This window comes from Carassius carassius, chromosome 48, assembly GCF_963082965.1.
Source record: "Carassius carassius chromosome 48, fCarCar2.1, whole genome shotgun sequence".
In the NCBI taxonomy this organism is placed as follows: domain Eukaryota; kingdom Metazoa; phylum Chordata; class Actinopteri; order Cypriniformes; family Cyprinidae; genus Carassius; species Carassius carassius.
In genome coordinates this window covers 8,061,555-8,087,910 of record NC_081802.1, presented here as the reverse complement: position 1 = coordinate 8,087,910, position 26,356 = coordinate 8,061,555, and the positions used below count along the sequence as shown (strand labels likewise).

The window sequence follows — 26,356 nt, the reverse complement described above, 5'->3', positions numbered from 1 at the left end:
TTAGGCGAATTTGCATCAAATCTGTGTTCAGTTAATGATATTGAAATTTATTCTTACTTAACTATAGTAATTATTTTTATGATTCAGTAACACTTAATTTTAAAGTGTTCTTGTTCATTTCTATACTTATTAGAGTAAATTCTGATTGATTATATGCATCTAAACCAACCCTTGACTTTAAGTGACCGTAAGTGTTAATTAATATTACTAATTACTTACACTGTAACAAGGACACTTTCAAACAAAATGTAACTATATTATTTTTGTTAATTTTTATATGCATTTTTTTTTTTCATATATTGTTGTTTAAAATTATAAATTGTGTACTTTTTTTGGAGCAAGTTGTGTTAATAATAGATTTTAAAAAATTACATATAATAATGATTAATTAATTAATAGGATTATAATAGAATAACATGATTACAGAACTTTGCTCCATACATTATGTACAAAATTCAGATTACCTAAATGTGGAGCCAGTGGTATTAATAATATATGTTTAAATAATATAAACAAATGTTAATTTTTCTAAAGAAAATTATTATTTATTAATTTTATATTATTATTTATACTAATTATTAATTATACATTTTTATCTTTATTATTATAAATCATTTTCATAAAAAATATTACACTTTGTGTGTATATCGATAGATAGAAAATCCCTTGCAGGATTACTGAACTTTGCTCCATAAATTAAAAATAACAAAAGTTCGATAAATCTCTTATTTGTATGTCTATCTTTCTTTCTATTAAAAAGTACCGCCTTTTCATATAGCTAAAATGGTCAAATATCGGTCTGATATATCAGTTTCTCATTATTGTACTTGAAGACGCTTTTGCAGGTTAAAACGCATTGCATTCAAGGTGGGCAGTTTTCATTGTATGTATTGCAAAGTTTCATTTTAACACTAAACCATGTGTTCCCTTAGTAACCCTTACGAACGTGGGATATAAAACATATTTCATTAAATCTGCTATTCTGTATATTTAGTTCAAGAACAGCAGCTCAACTTTGCCATAAGTTTCATTCTCATATCCTCTGATGGTCAGCAGATTTTTTCTGAAGTGAAAACCATGCGCAACTACCTACTGGTCGTCCTCTGGGCCAGAGGAGGTAATTTCATTTCAGAACTAGTTTTTGATGAGCCGTAAGTTGTATTTGTTTTTTTGTGCCAGATGTTCTGTAATATTTTTGGCCTGGGCTTATTGTTTATAGATTTTAACATCACATCAGTATCTCTTTTTGATGATATCTGAATAACTTGAATTGATTTGAGTGGGTGTATATATTGTACAATTGTTGTGAAACTTGCACCACCTTATTTTCTCGGCCCGTAGCTGTAACGTCTTTCCCACCGTTGAGCTTTAATTCACTACTGTACATGATTCCCTCTGGTCTCTCTGTCAGTAACTCCAGAGGCTCAAAACATGTCTTCACTGTGAAACGTGTCAATATTCGATGTTCAGGGTATTTATACCTTGTGAGGACAATAGAATTAGGAAATTTCAATAATAAAATAACAAAACTTGCCAATAAACACTGTACATGAGTTCAATGTGTTCACTGAATTATGATGGTCAAGGCAGTTGTCGTTTATGTTTTTGTCATGCGGTAACCCATTCAGCTTAACCTTACGTTTGTAAGAGCATATATTGTATAAAATGCTCAAACACTTTTTTTTTTTTTTTTAGGCTTTTATTTTTTAGATGTTGATCTAAATACGGTATTGCCTTTTATGCACAGAATTATTCTGCTCATCATCTATAGGCATTTTTATTTTGATAAGAAAATATACACACGTGTTACACACACACAAAATAAACTGGTAATGGGTTAAAAGTAGATCCGCATCAAGTGGTCATTACAGCTTGTAAAGCTGTAATGATTGTAAAAATAGATGAATAACTAACTCATGATAAATATATAATTAAAATAAGATTGTTATATTATGATATAACAAAGCACATTAGTCAATATATTAGGTATAATATATTCAGTATTACCGTATTTTTCGGACTATAAGTCGCACCTGAGTATAAGTTGCATCGGTCCAAAAATACGTCAGGATGAAGGGGAAAACATATATAAGTCGCACTGGACTATAAGTCGCATTTATTTAGAACCAAGAACCAAGGGAAAGCATTACCGTCTCCAGCCACGAGAGGGCACTCTATGTCTTCAGTGTAGACTACAGGAGCACTGAGCAGCATAGAGCGCCCTCTCGCGGCTGTAGACGGTAATGTTTTCTCTTGGTTCATTTCTCTCGGTTCATGTCAAATTAATTTTGATAAATAAGTCGCACCTGACTATAAGACGCAGGACCAGCCAAACTATGAAAAAAAAGTGCGACTTATAGTCCGGAAAATATGGTATATTATATCACTGTGGTGTTAACCACAGAGGCATCTCTCTAAATAAAAATCAACATCACAACAGAAAGAGCAGCAGAAATCAACACACTGTCCTAATACTGTATTGTATGTGGAGAATAGAAACTCTGAATTTTAAAAAGTTAGATTCCAAATGTATAACAACCAGTTGTTTTATACCACATTCCACACTCAACGCAGTGGGAATTTTCCAACTCAAGAAATGCTAAGTTAATTTTTAAGCTTATGAACTGAAAACAAAACAGACTCAGAATTGAGCCTTGGGGGACACCCAAAATCTACCATAGTTAACAAATCTTAAAAAAAAAAATTCATAAGACATTTTTCATAAGACTAAAACAGAAACATTATTGCTATAACAGTACACTGACATTACTATATAAACCCAACTTGTGATTATCATCTTCATGATGTGTCACAATCTGTAGTTTCTAAAACCTTTGATTATTACATATGCATTTTAGTGAGCTTAAATAAAGTTCTTTCTTGAAACAGTGTATTATTTATGATATCTGAAATGTTCAACTGGCAAACCAGCACAGGGTGCAGTTTTATAGTGACATTATAGGTAGTCTTGACTATACAATTTACAATTCCTGTAGGTCAGTAGATGTCTGGTAATTGGGAATAATCACGGTCCCAGTAACCATTGGAGAACAGCCAGTCCTGAGAGCCGTTGTGTGGATTTGGACCTTGATGAAACCACCTGTTTCAGGCAACGAGAAAAGGCTCAGTTTAGCAAACACGTAATAACACGGATTATAATGGGATTGTTCTAGTTTTGTCACATTGAGTCGCTTGGGGTCAGTCAACTCAACAGCCAAACATGCGTGAAAAAAGTTTCATTGACCCCCATTAGAATCGTCTCGTTCTTTGTTCAATAGATTCGGTGGAGCATTTGGCTGTAACACTTAAACCAGGTGTAAAGTTTCACCCTGCTCTTGCAGTAGAAGGCCAGATAGCTCTGTTTACACCATCTTATTCCACATTAAAAATAGATTGTCTAAGGGGGGGACATAAAAAATAAATAAAAAAACTCATTCCTTTGGTGTGAAGTTTCATTTAAATATGACAAAAACACTGTAGATAACACTATTACACTATATACCATGTATACATTTAGTGTAATTCTAGTATTAAAAGTTCTCTAGTTGTTTTCCATAATAAATGATCACTAATTTTGAATTTAAATAGTCTTTGAAAGCTCACAATGGTGAACCCTTATACAAAAAACAAATGTTTTACTATCATTGTGTATGGGACTATTGTTACGCATGCTGTTCTACCACAAACATCCTGTCTTGTGCTATAATAACAGACTGTGGATAGATCCCAGTCGCTTAAGGCAATTAAATTACGATTATGGAGTGAAACAGTTGAATGCAGAAGACGGAGCAACAAAGCAAGCATCAAACCTGGGGCCAGAGCTGATGTTTCTGCTCACCGCAGCAAAGTCAGAGGACAGATGATAATGGCAGAAGAAATGAAGGGGGAAATGGGGTTAAATGCAAAGGACAGTGTCTAGTGAACCAGGACTAAGAGTGCCGTTAAACATCAATGAGTTACTTAAGTAGATACCGTTAAGCTATGAATGAAAGTGGTCTAATAAATTCAGTTAGTCACAAGCAAACCCTAATATCACAAAAAGTGTTACATGCACTTCTTAGTTACTACAGTAATTTTTTACTGCTATTTTACAACATGTTCATCAAAAAACAAAATGAATGATTTTGAAAAGCACTGTTTGAAGGAGATCCCATATTTATTTATTATGAACAATAACTATAGTAGGGATGGGCGATATCTTACCATTTGCGATATACCGGTATTAATTCTCCCCACAATAATAATTAGTCTTTGCATGATAATGATGATAAAACCTAGACCATTTCCCAAATCGCAACCTAAACCCTCACTTTAGTGACATAATGCCGCTTTGAGTGTTGGGTAGAAGTCTGCCGCGGACTCAGCAGAAGTGCGTGTAAAGGGCGCATAGTAGTTGCAAACGGGGCGCTCGCGAGCACCCTTCTGAAAGCTAAAATGACTAATGGGACACCCTATGGTCTTATGTACAGTGCCTGTAAGGTGACTTGTTCAGTTTACATAGTTTTGTCGTGGCCACGAGATATTAATTTGTGGGAACGTCATATTAACTCGTGGGAACGTCATATTATGTCGTGGCCACGAGATCATTTTGTTGAGGTAACGACATCCTTATGTCGTGGCCTCGAGATGCTATGTTGAGGGAACGACATGTTTTTCTCGTGGCCATGAGTTTAATGCGTAAACAAACCTGCGGGACCATAGCAGCCCGGGATTATCAGAGATGGATTCATTCATTTTTTATCTTGAATTAAGTAATTATTATATTAACCATATGCTTTGGCTACCGGGCTGTATTACATGTGATTGTCAGCATTCCAATGAAGTTTATCATAAATAAATATTACATAAAGTGCATAATAAAATATAAAAACATTTTTATCCATCCTATGATCTTGTAAGTCCATTAACTGATAGTCTTTCCCCCGTAATATGTGTACATTATTATTATTAGCTATATTTTTTCATTTCGTTTATATTCATTTTTTTTTCTTCAATTTCTATCTATTTACTTAAAATTCTGAATACTTTTGTAAATAATAGCGTACTGTAAATGCTTGACATTAACATTAAATGCATAAAATGTAAATGCATACATTTTATATGTATAAATAATATAGTAATTTCTTAATTCAAAATAAAATATTAATGAATCCATCTCTGATAGTCCCGGGTTGCTATGGTCACGCAGGTTTGTTTATGCATTAAACTCGTGGCCATGAGAAAAACATGTCGTTCCCTCAACATAAGAAGTCGTGGCCACGAGAAATGGATGTTGTTCCCTCAACATAGCATCTCGTGGCCACGACAAAACTAAGTAAACCGAACAAGTCACCTTACGGGCACCGTACTTATGGACCCTAGTTGTTGATATATTTCTGTGGTTGACTGTGCGGAGTGACATGGCGGAAGGCAGGCGTGAAATTGAGAATAAAAATATGCATATATAAATATGCTTTATTCTTATAAAAATACCCATTATGGATTGAAGAATACAAATAAACCGTTGTGTGTTTATTGTCCTCATGTTTGATCAGTTTAAGCATTTTGGTCTTCTTTTTTTCTCATCTATGGTGATAGCTGGAAGCCTTTGTCCATATTAGGGATTTCCTGGAACACCATCAGTTCAATTATGTTATTATTTTAGTTTATGCGCAAGGGCACCCTCTGGCTTCCAGTATGAATGAAACCGACATTACATTTACATGTACAGTAAAGAGAATACCTATCTAAAGAAACAGGGTTATTTTGTCTCTCATTGGAGGCATATGAATAATCATCGATATCATTATCCCAATAAATACCAGAAAATATTGTGATATAGTTTTAAGTCCATATCGCCCATCCCTAAACTGTAGTAACTTTTTGAAACCCGCAAACCCGCAAAATGTGAAAATATGAAATATTTCTGCACCTCATCTTCCAATCATCATCCGACTTAGAGCGGTTCTTACGTGCCGCCCTCTGTTTCTCCTCCAATCTCTTCTTCTCCTCGCTGGCCAGGTCTAAGATGTTCAAAACAGAAAGTTATTCAACCTCCGAATATTTAAATGCAGCTCATTTGTGGTAGGTTCAAAGGATATAAAGTATGACTTAGAAATATCACCATTATGGAAACAAACACACACCAATATCTCCGTTCTCCATGGCTCGAATGTCAGGCCTCAGTCTGCTGTCAGTTTTTGGGATGACCGCTTCAATCTCTTTGTCCAGCTCATTGAGCTGCATTGCGAATGTAGTGAAGTTGTACATCTGTTTTATGCATATAAAACCATATTACAGATAAGTGGAAAATTCAGTTAGATTTCAAAGGATGAACAAATCGATAGCACTTTTGGCATATTTGGTTAACCACAAAAAAAAAAAAATCCAATCATCCCTTGTTTTCTTTAAAAACAAAAGTGGAGGTCACGGTGATACACTTACAATGAGGCAATTTTTGCAGCATACAATTTATAAAATTAACCATACATTTTTTATTTTACACATAAAAGATATATAAGATTTTTTTTTTTAATCCTGTAAACACCTATTCTGCTAATGTGTTGTGGCATGTGTACTGAAATCGTGATAATTTTAACTTTTACAAATTCTTCCATTAAAACTTCTGTATTATTTGAGCTGTATTAAATTTTCCTAACTAACATTAGTCATTTTAGGGTTTACGGTGATGTCATGATGCCAAAGTTGAAAAATGTACACAAAAATAGTACTTTTTTTAGTTTAAAATCATGCAAACTCTCACATTGTTAAGGTCTTGTTGCTATAAAATTGAAACTGATTATTTTGAAGTGCCATTCACTTCCATTGCAAGTGCCTCACCGTAACCCAGATTTTTCTGGGACAAGGTTTCCCAGAGCTTCAACTAAACTGGAACGGACCTGGGCAGAGTTTTCTGGTCTAGGTGCTATTCTCCAGAGCAACTGACTTCCTGGGATAACCTCTAGTGAATCTCCACCTAGCTGAGGTGTTTCTTCTGCGTCTGATGTCTGAGAAACACCAAGCAAACCGTTATAAACCATACAGTATATCCCTCTCATTTAAACCTATCAGCGTTGTAACTGATGGGTATCTTGACTTATGTTGGTTGAAAACTTTTAGAATAACCTGTTTACTGCTTTTCTTGTCTTCTGACGCTTTCTTATCATTCTTCCTGTGAGTTTCAAATGAAGCTGGGTCAACTATGTACATGCATTCCGTCCATTTCCCATAAAGATTGTACACTTTCTTTTTGCTGCATGGAAATACACAAATAATCAATGTAAAATAGCAATGTGGCCATGGCGGGAATATTTAACATGCATAAGTTAAACTCTCCAAACAGCTGACCTCTTGTCCAGGATGTAGCCTTCAACCTTATGTAATTCCTTCCCAAACAGCCCACACGGTTTGAAACTCAGACAGCATTTTTCACCAGTTCTGTTGGCAAATATCAGTCAATAGGGCCACATGAGTAAAGTTTAAGTTAAAGCAGAACTAATACATTTACAGATGCTTGTTGACACCTGTGGTTGATAACCTCCACACTGCCGTACTGTTCGATCCACAGCTGTCCAACGATGATGTTGTGGACACAGCACGTGGGGTTCGTCCATGTGTATGCCTCATTATGCCTGCAACGAGTTTATTATTTGACAATGAGTCTCAAACAAATGGAATACACACAAAATCTGTGTACAAACATGTTGATAAATCATGATTCATCAATAACGTTCATCATAGACTTTATTCTACATTTACGAAAAATGTATGAACATCGAAACCTCACTAAACAATGTGCGGATATTAGTAAAGTGCCATCGCACAGAGAGCAGAAGCTTACTTGGGAAGTTCTAGAGTGATGATGCCCTTAGGTTCGGCCTCCACGCTTTTGCCCCAGAACTTGAGTTTGGGGTAGATGGAGCCATGAAACACAAAGTCCTTCTGCAAACCCTCTGCGTGGAAGGCGCTGACGGGAGGATGGTGGCTCACTTGTTCTGATATCAGCCGGAAACCAAGATCATCCCTGAAGGTTGAGGAAAAAACATAGTAACTAAGCCCAAGAGCACAACACATTGATGTATTGATATTCACACGATAAGTGCGAATTTATGCTAATGCTATCAAATTAACAAAAGTCACACTTGCAATGTTAACGATAATGCTAACGCAAATGCTAACAAATGAAAATTAAAACATTAAATTTACATTAAAGGTGTGGTCACATTAGCAAAATTTCACCCGTCCATTGTCAATAGTGTAACACTGTATGAAGCACAACTTACACAGAAGTCACTTTGAAAAGCGAGCATCTGTTGTCAACATGCATGACTGAATCGGTTGCGAAATCTGTGTGGGGAACTCTTTCACCTTCGGCTGAATTACTATTGAAATGACTGGATTTCACCCGCAAACAATAACCAAACATCAAAAAATGGGACTGCACCTGAATGCTAACAAATTAGCATTCAGATAGGGTTGGGATTTCTCACCTGACTAACTCGTAAGTTTCTCCTAGCAGGGGGTTGAAGGGTTTCCCCGTCCTTTCCCACTGAGACGCCACAGCTGATACGGCAAACGCGGCCACACACTTGATAGAAAGCACCTTTTTTATTAGACTTAATATCTAATAAAAAATAATTCATTTAATTAACCAAATTCAACTATTATTTCAGGTCAGAAAATGTGAGAGTTAGCAGATTAATTGGCCATATTTCATTGTTATTTGGCATGTGAAGGGTTTCGCTGGTGTGTTCAGATACTTCAGGTACATTGTTTTTTTTTTACCTTCATTCTCTCAATAGAGTTGTCTGAAGCATTAGCCTGATGGATGAGGTACGTGTGCTCCATATATTCTGTTAATCTTTGTAGAAAGCTCAGCGGCTCATTAAAAATAACAGGCATGGTGATCTTAGACAGCTCCTAAAAGAGAGATGAAATCAATCATATGGATATGGCGCTTAAGTGTTTTGATTGAAAAAGACACTGTCTTAAAGTAAAAGTGCAAGTGAAAGGTTACACAATAGTAAAAAGCTCACCATCCCAATGCACTTCCTCAGTATGCTCCAGATGCTGAAGTCATTTCTGGAGAACATGGGCGCTGGTAAACTTGTCCTGTGGAATAATTAAAGGTTAGTAACTTGAGTTGTGCCTTGTCAGCTTCTGAAAAATGTCTGTTTAGATTAAGAAACCACTAATATATTTTTATATATATATAAAAATAGTAGTTAGCTGTTTCCATGTTAACCGTTTCTGCTGTTGTCATGCAGACGGAACACGTCTAGACTAGTGTTATCTGACAGGTAACAGAGGCTTTATATCTTATTCAGCAAAACAGGGCCAGTGTCCCGATCAGTTTCAAAGTGCTCAAGATACACAGAAACCTGCTCTTTTTATACTGTACCTGCTGAATATAAACATAAGATGTGGTGTTGTTAATTGTTGCTTTTTCTGCTTGTTATAAAGTATTAATATTCAAACAATAAAAGGATATATATATATATATATATATATTTTTTTTTTTATAAAATTATATATTCAGCTTGCTGATATAAACAATGTACGTAATGCAAAATAATTTAACATTTTAAGTAATTTTTTTCATATTTATGAAATGTATATAACAATAAAATACTGTACACTAAATTATTTTATTATATATTTTAAGAAAATAAAAAATATATTTTAAACAATTATAAAATACAACATTATATTCATGTATTATATACATGTTGTATTTTTTTTAATATAATTTGATAAAATAGTTACCCAGATGTCCAATAAAAATAAGTCTCTGTGATCAGCATATATATAAATAATAAAAAAATTATGTAAATAAATTATATTTAAAAAAAAAATTGTGTGTGTGTATATATACACATAAACCCATTTTTTATTATATTTTATGCCATGAACCTGCATTTTCTAAATACAATATTATAATACAGAGTTATCCAGTAAATAAAGATAACTCCGTGATCTGCTGTGAAGTCAGTCAACTATAAGTCAATGGGCTGTCAATCAACATGCCGAGCCTTAAAAGTTCAAATTACAGCATTAAACTCAGCTACCTCATCAATCTTTTACCATTTCATTATGAGTGCGCCTCTTCTGGCCTCGGCTCGCTAAATTATTTACCATGAGATACAAACCAAAACAAAACAGAGAAGTTGCGTCTAAGAAACTAGACAAATAACAACAAAGTGACACTGAAAAACAAACTGGGTTGAATGTTACGTCTGAGACAAAAATGATTTATACACTTGTATGTTTAATTGTACAAGTTTGTTTTTTATTTAAAACCCACTGGGAATTTCCAGATGCTTTGCGCTTTTAACTTTCTTGTTTAAAAAAAAAATATTTATATTTAGTTAATGTTGTTATGCAAGAAATATCCGGTACAAAATAGTTTGTAGTTTGCATTTTAGGCATTCCCACCTGTATTTCTTCACTCCGTTAACACTTGCAACCTCATCGTCATCCTCTTCCTCTCCACGACGGTCTTCCCGGGACATCCTGCCACTGAGATGACTTGAGATGCTGCAGAAGAGCTCGGTATTGAAGTCCTCTCCGTCTTCGTACGAATGGGTAGCTGTTTCACAACTGCTCAGCACAGGCTCACAGTCTGAATCTGCGGCAACCGAACACAAACAGACATGGCTTAGACGCACAATGAGCGACTGACGGCGATGGGCTCTCGGAGGAAACCTGAGCAGGGGATCGGGTGGCGTTTAATGGAATCACACAGTCGGAAGTGACAGGACACGTCCCTAAGAAAGGTGCCACATACTTATGAAGCTCAATCTGAAGATTTCCTTGTTACTGTAACAGTATTTCCACTGCAGGCTCTGATATGGCTGACAAGTTTCACATGGACTCATGGTGTGTGATTATATCGGACACCATGGATATCACATGAAAATATTCAATCTATGCATTTATCAACTTAGCCTGAAAACTCAAAAAACTTTCTTTTACAAAGGTGACATTGTTGAGCCTTAGTGCTTATGAGGTTTGAAATCAGTCTAAGTAGTTTTCTGATTACATTCTGTACATTTTCTGTCACTCTACTGTTTATTCTGGTTCCTGTAGCTCAATTGGTAGAGCACTGCGAAATCAAGCGCAAGGTTGGGGGTTCGATTCCCCGGGAACACATGATATTGATAGTATTGATAGAAAAATTGATAGTCTGAATGCACTGTAAGTCGCTTTGGATAAAAGCGTCTGCTAAATGCATACATTTAAATTTAATTTTTAATTTATTCAGTAGGGAAAATGGTCCAGAAATTTGCATATTTTATGATGCAAATGCTACAAATAAAAAATGTTCTCAACTTATATCGGATTACATTTAAATTATATCCCTTCACTCTCTACAGCTATATCTGCACAATTAAAAAGGCAAAAGGCCACATGTAAATAAAAATGTAATTATTCAAAAAGTGTGGGGCATCTCTCTAATGCTCATTTATCTGGTCAAAAATATAGTAAAAACAATAAAACTGTCAAATATAATTACAATTCAAAATAACTATTTTCTACATGAAAATATTTTAAAAAGTAATTTATTTCTGACGCAAAGCTGATTTTTTTAGCATCATTACTCCAGTCTTCAGTGTCACATGATCCTTCAGAAATTAAATTATTCTAATATGCCGATTTGCTGCTCAATCAACATTTCTTATTACTAATGTTGAAAACAGTTGTCTTGCTTAATAATTTTGTGAAAAATTACTTTTTTCAGGATTGTTTGAGGAATAGAAGGTTAAAAATGACAGATTTGAATTGAAATACAAATCCTTTTTTAACATTATCAATGTCTTTACTGTCACTTTTGATCGATTTAATACACCCTTGATAAATAAAAGTAGTCATGTCTTTCAAAAACCGACCCCAAACGTTTGAGCTGAAGTGTTTGCAGGGTTGGCTGTGTTACTCTCAAGCTTACGAACCCGACAGAGCGTCGTGGAACTCGTCTTCGCTGAGGACGCTGCGGGGCGACGAGCCTTTAACCACCGACTGCTCCAGCTCATGATGTTCAGTGGCCAGCGTCTGCAGAGCCTCCGACAGGATCTTATTCTTCTCCAGCTCCTGCTCCAGTTTCAAACTGCGTGCCTGGAAAAACACAGGCACACTTTAAAATTCATTATATAAAGACATGTTTTATACTTTCAGTGTATTTGGGACCATTAACAATGATTCTACCTGTTGTTTTGTCTTTTTTAAAAAGGTATTTTGGGGGCTTTATTTGACAAATATAGGGAATAGGGACATCAAATTTTTGAGGGACAATCATGTTGTGGCAGAATTCAATCCTGTGTAGTCCAAGTGAGTACCAAGGCTCAAATGAATCACGAACACATGAATTAACCACTGTGCCAAGGCTCTGTTTTTAAGTAGGCGCTTTAATAATAGCTTTATAGCAATGGATGTGCAATGAAATAGGTACATACTCCTTCCTGTTTGGAAAAAAGCCCTAGACACTGGTGCAGTGAGGAGCAGGTTTCACTGGAGGCTTCACAGACCTCCTTCAGCTTCTGAATAACAGCTGCAGGGAGTCCTGCAAGAATATAAAAATGCACTGCGGCTTTAAAAAAAAAAACTGGTCTGTATATGTGGTTTCAGCCAATCAGAGGCAGCGGATGACTCAAAATCTTACGTTCTGCCAGGCCATCTTCTTTCACCATAGACAGGAGAGCCAACACCTCCTTCTCCAGTTTCTGATGGCAAGCCTCGGCCCGCTGTCACACAAAAGAGGAACAAGATGGATATTATGAAAGAGAAATGTTAAGACTGTAAGAAAGGGTCAGGGTTAGTCAACTTTACCACTTCCCGCGGTTAGAGCGAAAAGGGAAGTCAGAGCTCATTTTTCTTTGAACTGCAGAAATATATGAACATGAGATAAACGGTCTATTTATAGTTCATTTTTATGGCACAAAAGTTAATTTATTAATTATCATGTACTAATGTAGACAGCAGCTCTATAATTTTCTGCAAATAATATTATTAATTAAATTATGCAGTGTATTTATGGTATATAGTATTATAGTGCACTATATATATATATATATATATACATATATTGTATATTGTATATTATATATAATACTTTAATGTCCTAAAAATATTCTTTCCTAGCTAAAAAAATTTTGTTTAATTTTTACTGCCAGAATTCATCTTCGTAATCATTTATGTAAACAATAAAACTCTTTTCAGCTCATATAACATTGTCACATGATCCAAACAACAAAATAAAATGAATAATTTAAACCTATGTATTTATTTTTATTCGTTTTAACTTTAGCATTAGATAACCTCTTTGTATGTTATTATAAAATGTTTGTAGTATATATTTAAAAGTTGTATATACACAAATATTTTTTTTAATCAGCCAGTATTTATCTTGTAATTGTTTCTGTGAATCATACTGAAAGATTCTGCTGAAAGATCATGTCACATGATGAACAGCTATGTATCCTCATAGAAGAGGAAGGAAGAGCGGCCATGTGCATTCTGTCAGCTGATGTGACTGTCAAGAAACGGTTTCATTAATAAATTAAGATGCCGATGTAAATTCTCACCTGAAGGGAGTCAGAAAGCTCATGTACAGACACAACGTTGTCTTCCTCTTCCTCGCTCTCTGGGTCCTGTGAGCAGTAATGAGTGCTAAAGGCTGAATGTTCCTCTATGGCCTCAAGCCACCTCTGAAAAATAACACACACATTCATACACACATATGCCACACACTCCAGTCTAATCTAACCACAGAGCTGAAAGAAATCTCACTTTTCTGGTAGATTCGGGGTCGTTCTTCTGTGACACTTTGAAATGGTGAACAGTGTTGTCAAAGCATCTGACTGTGAAATAGCAGTTATCTTTCGCTTTAATCTGAAAGTTAGAAAGAAAAGCAGTTTGGGAAATCCTGTTAACTATCCCACAAAACATGAATCAGCATTTTGTCCATCAAATGAATCTTACCATGCTCTGCGCTTGTGTTAGCGGTTTGCAACCTTGCCGGTGAGTGTTTGAATCTGCATCTGACCTTGATGAGTTAAAAAAAAAAAAAAAACCTTTTCAAATATTTATTTTGAAACATTATTTTGGGGGGTAATTTTCCTTTCATTAAAAAGTTTTATATATTATGACCTTGATGAGTTACAAAACAATGTTTTTTTTTCTTTTCAAATTTTGCAAAATAAGGCTTTAATTTTAGCTATTTATTTATCATTACATTGTAATATCTATTATAACCTTGATGGTTTAAAAAAAATTAAACTTTACAATAAAAATGTCAGTTTTCAAATATTTCTTTCTTCAAATTTTACTAAATTAGTCTTTAATTTCAGAAATTTTACTGTCATATTTTATTATATATTATGATACTATATACTGTATATATACACATTATGAGCTAAAAACGATTTTAAAACAAATTTTGTAGCTTTTGCAAAATAAGTCTTTAAGCAATTCTCTTAACATTGCATTGTAGTTAAATTTTTTTGTAAATTTACAATTTTACCGTATTTATTTTCTTCAAATATGAACTTTTTTTTTTTTTTTTTTTACAGCATTTATCTCTGTACATTTTGCAAAATAAGTCTTTAATTCCAGTAATTTTACTATCATTACATTCTATTATTTATTATACATATATTTCAATTATTATAGCATCACATTTGGGGAATAGAGGCAGATACTCACTGTTTAGGGTACCATGACAAGACTCCGTCCTGAAGAACTACCCAGTAGGAGCGCCAGCCAAAAAACCTTGAGCTCTGAAATAAAAATAGAAAAGGAAATTTAAAAATATTCCAAATCTGTCTACTATAGTTATAGATTTTGATAAAGCATACCTTCCAAAGAGGCCCCTCAAACATTTTAACATGTCGCGTCATCCCCTACAGGATGAAAGTGTCATAACAATTAAACCAAATTCACAAAAAAAACCTACACCTATCAAAAATAAGTGTCAAAACATCAGTGTTATGATATGGTGATGGAAAACGTATTTTTGAAATACATGTGTTTGAACTGTCCAATTAATTGAACCTACTTTCATAACATTTCCTGTAATGATCTGCTTCATTTCTGCATCGTTAGCCAAATCAAAAACAGTCTGATCTAAAAACAAATGAGAAACAAAAATGCAAAAATTAATCAACATGTATCAGGCAACCACAAAAAGTCAGAGGTCAATCAACAAAAAAATATATGCATTGTTATATATAAATTTGTAGGTGTGCTAAAATAGTAAAAATACCACTATGACCGTAACGAAACTACAACAACGAAAACAACATCAAATTGCAAAAATATTGACTTGGCGACAAACACAGCAGTGTTGAATGCTTTGAAAAGCGACGCTACTATAAGGAGCAGCTCACTACCGATTTTGTTCTTGATGTTGGGGTTGGCCTTGTGCTGAAGGAGCTTGACGGCGCACTGTTTCTGGCCTCTGTAAGCGGCGCAGTGCAGCGGCGTGTTGCCCAACAAGTCTGTACAGCTTATGTTTGGGGGTTTCTTCATGTTTAGCTACACGAGGAACAAGAAGATCAGACCTTACAACTGCTCAAAGAGGTTTAGTGACAACAACAAGTTCTGCAAAGTAGTTAGCAAGGTTACCAGTCTTGTGAGGGTAGATAAGGCTCCTTCCCGCGCCGCCTCCAGCAGCTGCTCCTCTAGTTTCCTCTCTTCAGTCCGCTCAGCAGCTAGAAGGTCAAAAATTGAATGGTAGTGATTTAGTAATCATTCTGCGGACTTTATCCAAAATAAGTTCAGTACGATTCCATGCACTTTCAGCACGCTTACCCTCCAACATGCTTTTAATCTCTGCACTCTGGGTAATGTCTTTAGGTATCTGGGCCATGCCATTGATGACAGAAGCGCAAGCGTCATACTGAAGAAGCAACATTACAACCTCCTAAACCACAAAACCAGCATTCAGTATCCAATCAGTATTGACATTCAGGTGAGTAGTTACTATATCAGGGATTTAAAGGGATATAAAGGGAATTTTGTCATTAATCACTTACCCCCATGTCGTTCCAAACCCGTAAAAGCTTTGTTCGTCTTCAGAAAATAATTTAAGATATTTTGGATGATTATAATGTTATAATGTATGCAGATTGCGTTCAGCGGATGTTTTCCAAAACGGCGCTATGGTGATGTGGAGAGACATAGAGGAGACGAACTGTTGTTGTTTTCTTCGCATACAAAAAGTATTCTCGTCGCTTCATAACGTTATGGTTGAACCACTGATGGCAGATGGACTATTCTGACGACGTCTTTCATACTTTTCTGGACCTTGACAGTGTAATTTATTTGGCAGCCTATGGGACCGTCACAAGCCTCTCGGTTTTCATCCAAAATATCTTCAATTGTGTTCTGAAGACAATGATCAATGACTGCATTTTTATTTTAGGGTGGAATATCCCTTTAAGGCTGTACACACTCAACAGTGTAGCACTTCTAGATTGCCCAAAAATGCCTTTTATGACTCTGATACCACTAACCGATGTACTGTATTACTTGACATAAAACAAACATTATATTAAATAAAAACGTGTGTGTATATATATATATATATATATATATATATATATATATATATATCTCTCAAGTCAATTCTTCCACATGTAGAGTACAGTAGTAAAAATCTAGATCAAATATAAAATATAATATACAACTATACAATAAGGGCATGTAAAAAAAGACATATAATACAAATTAAAATAAAGTTAAATAAAGCAGTTTAAGGCACATGGCAGATAGGGTGCCAAAGCAACATTTCTAATTTTGATTTACTGTTGTTAATTATATGTTGATTTGTTTTAAATTATAAGTTGATTTGTGATTTCCGAGGTTGCAAATTTAAAACATTACTTACCTGTAAAAAACATTTACAATTATCAAATCCATTCAGGAAACAAATGTTCCTTTAATATCATTGTTGGTTGCATTTCTTTTTTTTTTTATATTAGTCAAACTGATTATCAGTCTATCAAAAGCTAATATCTCATTGCATGAACATGTATGACAGTAAAACACACTTTTCTCCCGGTGAATGCTGCTTTATGGAGAGGTGTGTCTCCGACATTATTTGGCAAATTGGCATCTGCTCCATTCTGTAAGAAGCACAGATGAGCAACAATTAGACATTTTAAAAAAAAACAAGCGCTAATTCTACTTGGAAACATACCAGTGCACACATATATGAGAATATAAAAGGCGGAGATGTTCAATACCTTCAGTAAGGTCTCAACAACATCTTTGTGCCCAAAGTAGCAGGCCAGATGAAGAGGAGTCCAGCCATGATTAGATTTGCTTTTGCCTGAAACAATGCAATGCTGTTAGAAGTATTCCAATATGTCTGGAAACATTCGAATTGTCAATAGAAACCTAATGACGTGTTCTACCCTTGCAGTTGATGTCGATTTTGGCCTCCTCCTTTATCTTGGACATCAAAAGCTTCTGGATTCCTTCTAGGTTCCCGTTCCTGGCATCCCTGAGGAACTGCTCCTCCGGGTCCAGCTCCTCCATGACTTCATGAACAATTAAAAACAAAACATTAAAAACCGGAAATCAGAGCCTTGAGTAACAGTGTAAGGGTATTTAAAAGCCATGTAATATTCCAGGAAACATATAAATGTAGACTGAAACAAATGCCATGTGACTTCCTTGTTTAGACTGGAAGAAAACATTTAAAAGCCATAAACAGAGCAGAACCTATTAGTGACATCATCAGAAATGCCCTTATAATAAAGGTCTGGTGAAAAAGCACCAAAGAAAACCAGACAATAATTAATTCTAAGCAGGTTAACCCTATAAAGCCTAGTGTATCATATTTGAAATGGAAATTTGTAAGGCCCCTAAATTATCAACATAAAACTACATGCCTTCTACTTCTACATACTTTTTTTAAAGCAAGTAAAAGGCGTTTTCTAAAAATTCCCATTCTATAAACTCATTTCAGCACATGATACATGCTGTGAAATCTGTTTTGATTTTCACGTCGTAAATGTAAGAGAAACTTATCAACATTTCAAGATCGAATTTGATCACTCGGTGGGTCTGAAGCAACTTCGGTTTACTTGAGTATCCATAAATCAGGTTAAAATGCGAGGATCAAAAATGATGCATCACGATTTTTGAAGAACATTTATTCATTCATCTCTCAATCATCTTTTTATTGCATTGCATTTTGACTTTACAGGGTTAATATGTCGGCCACTGATGCAACCAGGCAGGGAAAAAAAAGTCTTTGTATGCAGATTAACCGTTTGGTAAAGCATAAAGCTTTCTTTGTGCTGAATGTAGGTCAGAATGCTAAAAGAAAGATGTAATATATAGGTTTAAGAGCCAAACTTAGACTAACATACAACTTAAGTGAATAAAAATAGGTTAAAAATCATGCACTTAAGTGTTTCCACTATCACCAAATACATTTGAGCGAACTGTCAATCATTTCCTGGAAAGAAATAGTTAAGTTACACCACAAAGTTATGAAAGCGCGGTGCTTTTCTACGGTTGTAAATGACTTGAGAGTTAATGGAAGATAAACTTCAGCAGTAAATAACAAAGTAGAGTCGTCTGTCTGTAATGTAACTTTCTGGCCTCTCAAGCCTTGATACAAACTTGTCTGAGCACAACATCACCACCAGGACTGTTCAACTTGATCAACCTGTCTGCATTTGATTGCTTTCTATCTGTCAGAGCATTGACTTCACAGGAACTGAGAGTTAAACCGATAAAACTAGCTGAAGAGCATCGAAGATAGTTTCTATTCATTTAATCTTTTAGTCCATTTACTTGCGAATATCAGAGGTCTTCATCAGGATGTGGGTTTATTGGTCATAAGCTGCAGTCAAAAATAAAATGCAAAATAAAACAAATAATAAAATCCAAATGATTTACAAAAATCACTGTGTGTGTGTGTGTATATATATATATATATATATATATATATATATATATATATATATATATATATATATATATATATATATATATATATAAACCGCTCTAAACATGTCAAACATAACTTATAAATATATTTGCATAAGTTCTAACTTATAAAATATATAAAGACTTGCCTGTTTTTAAAAGTTAAAGCATGACTTGAGGTTCGAGACGCGCTGACATCCTTGCTGCAGATCACTCCGCAATAAAAAAACATAAATTATTTCAACAAATGATTTCCAAGAACTGCTTTATCATAGATTTGACAGAGCATGCGATGCACTCTCCCCGTTTGAGAGACTAACACTCACACATGAGAGTCTTTGCTAATAGTGCAAAGTTCTTCACAAGCATCTTTAACAAACATCTTACAATTTGTTGTGCAACTCCACACAGACTGCGCGCTAACATCACAAGGCGATATGGAAATAAACAGCTGACTGACAACACGCGTGATGACGATGCACATCCGGTTTGGATGACCGTAAACAGCAAACTTCTACTACTAGTACTACTACTAATAATAGGTTTTAGAATAGTTAAAGATTATACGGGCAGACAAACAAACAAACAAACAAACAAACAAAAATATTTTTTTCCCCTCAACTCTGTTGTTCATGGCTCTTATTTTGAAATGTGTTGCGGAAGTGAGTCAGTTACGTCCTCAGCATGGAGGGGTTCGTGGCAGACGGCGTGTCAGCGCCTTTACCTGGACGATGTGCTTTTTATGTAGCAAAAAAGAAACGATACTGCAAGATGATTGTTGGAAGTGGGAAAACCTTCTGCGGGGAACATGCAAACGCTGTATGTGGATGGAAATACGTTATAATGGCAATGTTATGCTACCCCTGAATGGATGCACTACTACTTAACTTAAGTTACTCCTATTAATAGATCAAATGAGTTATTGTTTTCTAAAAATTCATTGTCATTTCAATATAGGGTGAAGAAGAGAGTGAGAAAAAACGAATACCCTGTCCTCTGGACCCCAAACAGTAAGAAGTTCACTCTTCTAACAAGTTTGAGAAAGTTTCTGTAGTGTTTAAGTAGTTCAGTCCAAACTGAATCAATAATGATTCCAGAGTTTTAGATTCATGGATACAGAAATGTTATATCTGGCTTGAATGTTTCTTAATAAATTAATTAATATTAAACTTGACAAATCTAGAAGTGAATGAATTATGACTGGTGTCATTACATCATTTTGCATTTGAAAGACTTTGATATACATATATGTAATATTTTAAATTAAGGACATATTTAAAAACCTAAAAAAGGTGTATTTTAAAATTAACCTCTGTATCCTACTGTCATATAGTCAATATGAAATATTGAGGTTCAGTCTGAGGTGGTTTTAAGGGTCATTTAATCTCAACATTTTTAAATAAAGAGAAATAAACTGAATTGTACATTTGTGTTAAGAACATTAGTGATCATTTATAACTATTTTTAAAGTTAAATTTGGATTAGTCCTAAAACTTATAACAAGTAGTGTTTTGTTCCATATCTAAGTTGTAGAGTTTGAACCTTTATGTTTTATATTAAAAAATCTTCTCTCCTGACAAAAACAGCACTGTATTTGAAGATAATTTGGCTAAACACCTGAAGAAATGCAATTCTAAGGAGAAACCAAAGCCTGTATGTATAAATAATTCCACCTACAATTATTTCTGAAGAATACTTTGTAATAACATTAGAAAAATGAAATCCATGTGGCATAACACAATGCTTGGCTGCTATTAATGGCTGCTATGTTTGATTTGTTTATAGATTTATTATGTGAAGGATATCAATGCAGGTTCTGCAAATGAAGATGAACCTATAGAGGAGGTGATTGTATTGGTTATGAGAGTATGCGAATCTAGATTTCATGGCTTTAAGTAATAGATATGTGATTAATAATGTTGCATCAATGCAGATAACCATTGCTGAGCGATCCAAAGAGGAACTGGAAAAGTTGATTGTGAAACTCAAAACTGCACTGAAAGGTATCCAACTGTCACTTGAGTTTCATCACATGACTATTAAATCTGGTTAGGCCTATGTCATTTTTTTTTTTATGTAATTACCAGTATAAGCAATTTGTACGTGTTTCCTCAGGACTAAATACCAAACTCATTGAAAAAATCCTCTCACATGCTGCTTTACATGAGCCTCTAAGTGACCCAAAGAATGGAGATTCTGCCTTTAAACACCTCAAACAACAGGTAAAGCACTCCAGAACTGCTTAAGCACACATACTATATATAAATAGTCTTTGTTTATCCTCATTTTCAAGAAATGTTTCACAGGCATCAATTCTTGGAAACATGGAGGTTTTAGAACTGCTCAGCCCAAACAGATGCTACATAGAGTTTGGAGCAGGGAAAGGAAAACTCTCCCACTGGATTCACATCGCTCTTAAAGCAGCTGAAAATGTAAATTTTTTACTTGTGGAAAGGTCCAGTACTCGCTTTAAGGTGAGGTTTATTCGCATAAAGCTATCCTTTCGTCAAATTCAGAAAAATATTGTTCTTTCTACTCAAAAGTAAGGCTGAATTTCAATTTTATGTGTTTTAGGTAGATGGCAAGCACAAAAATACAGGCTCGACATTTGATAGGCTTCAGGTTGATATTCAGCACCTTGATTTATGTGAGTAAACTAGTTGTAATTGTCTTAATATATTCTAAAATTAATTGTTTTATTATATTATTTTGATCTCCTAATAAACAACTTCTTTGTACCTTTCAGCAAAGGTCCCTCTTCTGAGAAAAAAAGGACTTCCTATTATTGGTGTTGGGAAGCACCTCTGTGGTGCAGCAACAGGTTGAAGAGAATTACTTAAACATCATTATGGTATCAGTACTACTACTAGATTGAGTTTTGTTGACTTGTCTCCACAGATCTGGCCCTTCGGTGTTTATTTGAGCACAACTGCTCTGACAAAGATGATGAACCTCCAACAAAGCGCATAAAACTCCATCAGAATGAGGGTGCTGGTGATTTTATTAAGCCTGTTCCCTCAACCGAAGGCAGGGAAACTGGTGAAAGGCTCATAGTGTCAGGACTGGCCATTGCTCTTTGCTGCCACCACCGTTGTGACTGGAGACACTACGTGGGAAAAGACTTCTTCAGGAAGAGAGGTCTTGGACCAGAAGAGTTTGCTGCTTTTCAGCGCATGTCAAGCTGGGCCACTTGTGGGATGAGAAAAATTGTCTCCAAGACAACAGATAAACGAAGTGAACATAAAACAGGTGAAGAGGAAGAACATGAGATATGCGAGGACACTTTACCAGATCCCCTTAACGGGTGAGTTTTCTGCTGATTGACCAATACAAATTGCATCAAAATCATGATCTGATTTTTTAACGTTTTTCCTTGCAGTTTGATGTCAGTTGAAGATCGGGAACAGATCGGATGGCTTTGTAAGCGTCTGATTGACCATGGCAGAGTGTATTACCTTCAGCAAAAAGGCTTTGAAACCAACCTGAAATACTACACAAGTAGAGACATTTCATTGGAGAATGTGTTACTAACAGCCGTTCCCACAGCCAATCAGAATACAGATGAATCTCAACAGCCTTCTTAAACAAGACAAACTAGCACAAGTGCAGGACACATATCCTTCATTTGATTTGATCAATGTTTATGTATTTTTATTTTTTTAGCTCATCCACAAACATTATGACATACTAGCAGAAAGCAGCAACTCCAACAAACAGCATAGACAAGACGTTTAAAAGGCGTGAAGTGCTCTTCACAAAACGTGGGGGAACAAAACTTGACATGATGGACCGGGAGATCAAGACAGAAGCCAGCATGCAAGTCACAAAGAAGATGCGGTCTCTGACACACCTTCCAATGTCACATTTATCACTGATGTGAAAGTTTGGGATCCTGCAAGAGACATTTAACACAAAAGTTGATCTTTAAGAGGCTCTCAAGGCTTTAATTTCATGTTTGATTAATTTATGAAACAATTTACAATAAAAATAGAAAAATAAGTTCAGCTACCAATTTTGCACACAATACATATTGAGTACGGCATAACCTCTTTTCCGGGCCTCTTGGATGTAGAAGTGCATGAACTCGCGACCAAACATCTCCCTGTCCTTCTCTTCTTCATCTGCATCCTCTTTTAAGTCAGGAAGCGTCACATCATATGTCAAAGGATTGTCTCGGAAATTCACAAACCTGCAGAATGAGCATTTTAAACTTCGTAATCATTTGTAAAAAAATGCGCACCAGTGCTTAGCAACTCGGTCCAAGAAGCATTTGCATTCTTCCAAGATATAGATTACAGGGTTTCTTATAGAAAAATTGTGTATTCATTAAGATTTTTTTTTTTATTGGTCCCCAATGACACTACAAATTGAATAATAGTTTAGTGCTTACCTGAGGTTACTCATGCCCTCCATAAGTGGAGGAATGTCTCGTAGTTTATTTTTGCTCAGAACTAGCGTGTCCAGACTTTGCATGCGACTGATATTGTCTGGCAGGTACTCTAGTTCATTTCTTGGGAGCCACAAGGTGTGAAGTTTCTCCATTCTAAATTGGGATGTAAAGTTCATACAAAATCTTGTTTCATTTAGTACTACGTTGACAGAAAATAATGAGCTGATGTTGTTTGTTTGTTATTTAGTATTTTACCTGTGAATATCTTCTGGCAAACTTTCCAACCTGTTGCTGCCCATGTCTAGCCACTCTAGAGAAGGAAGGTTGACCACACAATCTGGGATGGTGGTGAACTGGTTCATGGAGAGGTCCAAGTGATACAGCTTCTTTAGATTGCTAAGCTAAGGAAATAAGATTAAAGTAAGCACAGGCATTAGGTATATAGAGAGTTTTAACGACCAAACATGTTGTGTATACATATGTGTTCAATGATATTGATACCTGAGTAGGCAACTCATCCAGATTTTCGTTCAATGAAAGTTCCAGTTTCTCCAGATTTTCACAGCAACCAAGTTCTTCTGGTACGTAGCTTACTCTATTATAGCTCAAAAACAGCTCTCTTAACCGAGTTAGTTTGCCTGTTAGTTATAAGAGCATATCTGAGAGTTACTTTGGCTAAAGAAAGTCAAAGTTTGTACAAATGACACCAGTTTTTGTACTGACCGATTTCTTTGGGAATTTCTGTGACTGAATTGCGAGACAGGTCCAAGACTATGAGACTCTCAAAGCTTGAGATGAACCGTGGGATTGTTTTAAGTCCTATTCGGTGTAACTGCCATTCTTGGATCTGGGAGAGTTGAACTAGAGCTGGAGGAAGAGTCTGCGAAAAGAGTGCAAAGAATGAAAACCACACACTCGATAGGAAAAAAAAAAATCATTAAAGCCAGTAGGCTGCTATATCTGCAATACACGAGCATTGTTTTCTAGCTCTTTTTCTTTTAGAAGTCTGGGGTGTCCAATCCTGTTTCTGGAGGGCCACCTTTCTGTGGAGTTCAGCTTCTACCTCCATTAAGCACACTTACCATGCGTACCATTCGGAAGGGCTCATCCCTATGTTCTAATCCCTCCAAAGGGTTTACCCTCTGGAGTGAGAGCTTCTAAGGGTTTATGGGACCAAACAACTGTTTCTTGAAGTGCCCTTCTGCGTCATCATACTGTCCCCACATGGAGGTGCTGTCATCATGCAAAGAATCTGCTCAAAGGATCATGGGAGCCCGAAGTTTCCAAGTGTTGTACCCTTCGAAATCCTTCATTCTGAAGGGCCCTTTGAAGTGGCCAGTTTTTAGCGCTTCGGTTAGAAATGACCCTTCAATATGGCGGCCATATATTTTATCCCGTTTGGAACACACCATCAATCAAGGTTTTTAAAATGACTTTAAATACCTAGCCAGGTGTGTTTGAGCAGGTTGAAGCTAACTTTTGCAGGAACTCCAGAAGCAGGATTGGATGCCTTTGCTCTAAGTACTGCCACAAACCATATCATAGTCCAAAGGTATCCAATCCTGTTCCTGGAGGCTCAGTGTCCTGAGTTTAGCTGTAACCCTAATTAAACCTGATCCAGCTAATAAACCGGTTCTGGAGCTAGAGGACCACATTCTTTCAAAGTATAGGTTCAACCTTGATTAAACGACCTGAAACAACTAGTCAGGATCTTCAGGAGGTAAATTCTGCAGGAATGGAAACCTCCAGGAGTGGAACCCTGGAGGTCACCTGTGCCAAGTGTAGGTCACTTGGGCGCAAGCCCATTCACCGCCCCTTTGGGATAAGACCTTTATTTATATATTTGTCAATGAGTCAATGGTGCACCTTGCTCTCTAGATGACAGCACTGGATTTTTGATTCTAATTTGAATCTGACCACAAAATCCAAAGCACAGAATTCTTTACCTTCCACTCCTCCTGTTCAATACGCAGGATGACGCGCCCTTCCTCTGTCACAACTTTTTCCTTTAGCTTGGCCAAAGTGATACGATCCTCCCAAGCACCTGTCAACCTACGCCAAAGATTTTGAACTAGTCAAAAACTCTTTATACTAAATCTGTTAATGGAGGTTTCAGGATAAATGAAGTGGTTCTCAACTGGTTCTTCAGGATCCAGATTTTACTTAGGACATTAAGGGGCAACATTTGATGCAGTATGTTTTGTTTCTTTTTTTTACCATGCTTAGTTTAGTTCATGGTTTTTAAAAGGATGAAGCTCATGTCAAACAACTTTCCATGCTGATTAAAATTTGGCGAGCTTTTACAAAGTAACAAATGAATCATAGAGTTTGAGTGGACTCTTGAACTTTAATGCTGAAAAGTATTTTAAACATAAATCCCAACTATACATGATTTTATGATTAGTGTTCGCACTTAGTAACCTGAAATGCTTTTTTAGGTCACGATCCACCAGTTGAGGACCATTACTTAAAAAAAATTATAGTTATGTTTCCCATGGGATATATGACAGTAATGGACTTACCTACCCACTGCTCTCCTGTCTTTCTGCTCTATCTCCTTCTTCAGTTCATCTTTGCTTTTCTTTATCCTGGTTTCCCACAAAGCCTTGATAGAGTTCACCGCCCCACAGCACACAGTGACCCCCGTCATGATGATACAGAGCCCCAAATATCACCTCACGCACACAGTATGCTAGGGCAGTAGATAAGCCATTTTAATGGCCAGGAATATGCATGCACTGTATGTTGTTTTGGTTTGATATGGCTTGCCACATTTAATTATTACTATGTAAATCATATGCTGGGATTGACATTAAAGAAACTGAGAAAGTTTGAATTAGCGAATGCTTACCACTCTCATTGGGTAATATTGTCCTTCCAGCGCTTGTACCATGTTTTTACCAGGTTAGCATCCATTTGATATGAAGAAGATAGTCACCAATGCTGCACAATTCCTCTGACAATTCTAGTAAGTGTGACCTGTGTTGAAAGAATTAGCTTTAAAGTAATTATCCCCTCGGTGTTTGTCACAGATTTTCCCTCTTGAAG

The 26,356-nt window shown here is 35.7% G+C and overlaps 3 protein-coding genes and 1 long non-coding RNA gene across 6 annotated transcripts; 2 read left to right on the top strand and 2 right to left on the bottom strand.

Annotated features, from left to right (window-relative positions):
- Positions 1-2,545: 2,545 nt before the first annotated feature.
- On the bottom strand, positions 2,546-19,578 carry osbpl1a (oxysterol binding protein-like 1A). 3 transcript variants are annotated; one of them, XM_059543322.1, is made up of 29 exons: positions 19,068-19,577; positions 17,391-17,516; positions 17,220-17,305; positions 17,025-17,099; positions 15,784-15,895; positions 15,598-15,683; positions 15,363-15,507; positions 15,029-15,096; positions 14,829-14,873; positions 14,677-14,750; positions 13,954-14,017; positions 13,762-13,863; positions 13,557-13,679; positions 12,635-12,716; positions 12,429-12,535; positions 11,928-12,090; positions 10,414-10,606; positions 9,015-9,090; positions 8,764-8,898; positions 8,469-8,566; positions 7,820-8,002; positions 7,503-7,610; positions 7,327-7,416; positions 7,105-7,231; positions 6,879-6,986; positions 6,126-6,249; positions 5,912-6,002; positions 3,810-3,830; positions 2,546-3,100 (listed from the first exon to the last, which is right to left on the bottom strand). In XM_059543322.1, the coding sequence occupies exons 2-29, from the start codon at positions 17,512-17,514 to the stop codon at positions 2,998-3,000; spliced, it is 2,913 nt and encodes a 970-aa protein (XP_059399305.1). In that variant the 5' UTR covers positions 17,515-17,516; positions 19,068-19,577; the 3' UTR covers positions 2,546-2,997. The 3 variants fall into 3 exon arrangements, 2 of the variants coding, with proteins under 2 accessions (XP_059399305.1, XP_059399306.1); XM_059543323.1 differs by lacking the exon at positions 3,810-3,830 and having other exon boundaries at positions 19,068-19,576; XR_009428866.1 differs by lacking the exon at positions 2,546-3,100 and having other exon boundaries at positions 6,820-6,986; positions 19,068-19,578.
- On the top strand, positions 19,542-22,914 carry trmt13 (tRNA methyltransferase 13 homolog). Its single transcript, XM_059543326.1, has 11 exons — positions 19,542-19,737; positions 19,876-19,928; positions 20,505-20,571; positions 20,704-20,763; positions 20,852-20,921; positions 21,034-21,140; positions 21,225-21,392; positions 21,493-21,565; positions 21,665-21,739; positions 21,817-22,222; positions 22,298-22,914. Exons 1-11 carry the CDS (start codon positions 19,603-19,605, stop codon positions 22,500-22,502), a joined length of 1,419 nt encoding a protein of 472 aa, XP_059399309.1. The 5' UTR covers positions 19,542-19,602; the 3' UTR covers positions 22,503-22,914.
- On the bottom strand, positions 22,672-26,356 carry lrrc39 (leucine rich repeat containing 39). Its single transcript, XM_059543327.1, has 9 exons — positions 26,160-26,356; positions 25,831-26,000; positions 25,255-25,360; positions 24,032-24,188; positions 23,810-23,946; positions 23,564-23,709; positions 23,309-23,461; positions 22,965-23,107; positions 22,672-22,810 (listed from the first exon to the last, which is right to left on the bottom strand). Exons 2-9 carry the CDS (start codon positions 25,956-25,958, stop codon positions 22,740-22,742), a joined length of 1,041 nt encoding a protein of 346 aa, XP_059399310.1. The 5' UTR covers positions 25,959-26,000; positions 26,160-26,356; the 3' UTR covers positions 22,672-22,739.
- Positions 23,156-24,423, top strand: LOC132131299 (uncharacterized). Its single transcript, XR_009428867.1, has 2 exons — positions 23,156-23,217; positions 23,250-24,423. It is a non-coding gene; the product is annotated as an uncharacterized LOC132131299 (long non-coding RNA).

What these genes read in the sequence shown, in the direction of transcription:
- osbpl1a (XM_059543322.1), bottom strand. Translation starts at nt 17,514, where the DNA reads ATGGAGGAGCTGGACCCGGAGGAGCAGTTCCTCAGGGATGCCAGGAAC. An exon ending in TATCTACCCTCACAAGACTG is followed by an intron (nt 15,508 to 15,597) that starts GTAACCTTGCTA and finishes TTCCTCGTGTAG; the next exon opens with CTAAACATGAAGAAACCCCC. An exon ending in CAACATCAAGAACAAAATCG is followed by an intron (nt 15,097 to 15,362) that starts GTAGTGAGCTGC and finishes ATTTGTTTTTAG; the next exon opens with ATCAGACTGTTTTTGATTTG.
- trmt13 (XM_059543326.1), top strand. Translation starts at nt 19,603, where the DNA reads ATGGAGGGGTTCGTGGCAGACGGCGTGTCAGCGCCTTTACCTGGACGA. An exon ending in TTAAACACCTCAAACAACAG is followed by an intron (nt 21,141 to 21,224) that starts GTAAAGCACTCC and finishes AATGTTTCACAG; the next exon opens with GCATCAATTCTTGGAAACAT. An exon ending in CCTCTGTGGTGCAGCAACAG is followed by an intron (nt 21,740 to 21,816) that starts GTTGAAGAGAAT and finishes TTGTCTCCACAG; the next exon opens with ATCTGGCCCTTCGGTGTTTA.
- lrrc39 (XM_059543327.1), bottom strand. Translation starts at nt 25,958, where the DNA reads ATGACGGGGGTCACTGTGTGCTGTGGGGCGGTGAACTCTATCAAGGCT. An exon ending in AGAAATTCCCAAAGAAATCG is followed by an intron (nt 23,947 to 24,031) that starts GTCAGTACAAAA and finishes TATAACTAACAG; the next exon opens with GCAAACTAACTCGGTTAAGA. An exon ending in GAGGGCATGAGTAACCTCAG is followed by an intron (nt 23,108 to 23,308) that starts GTAAGCACTAAA and finishes CTCATTCTGCAG; the next exon opens with GTTTGTGAATTTCCGAGACA.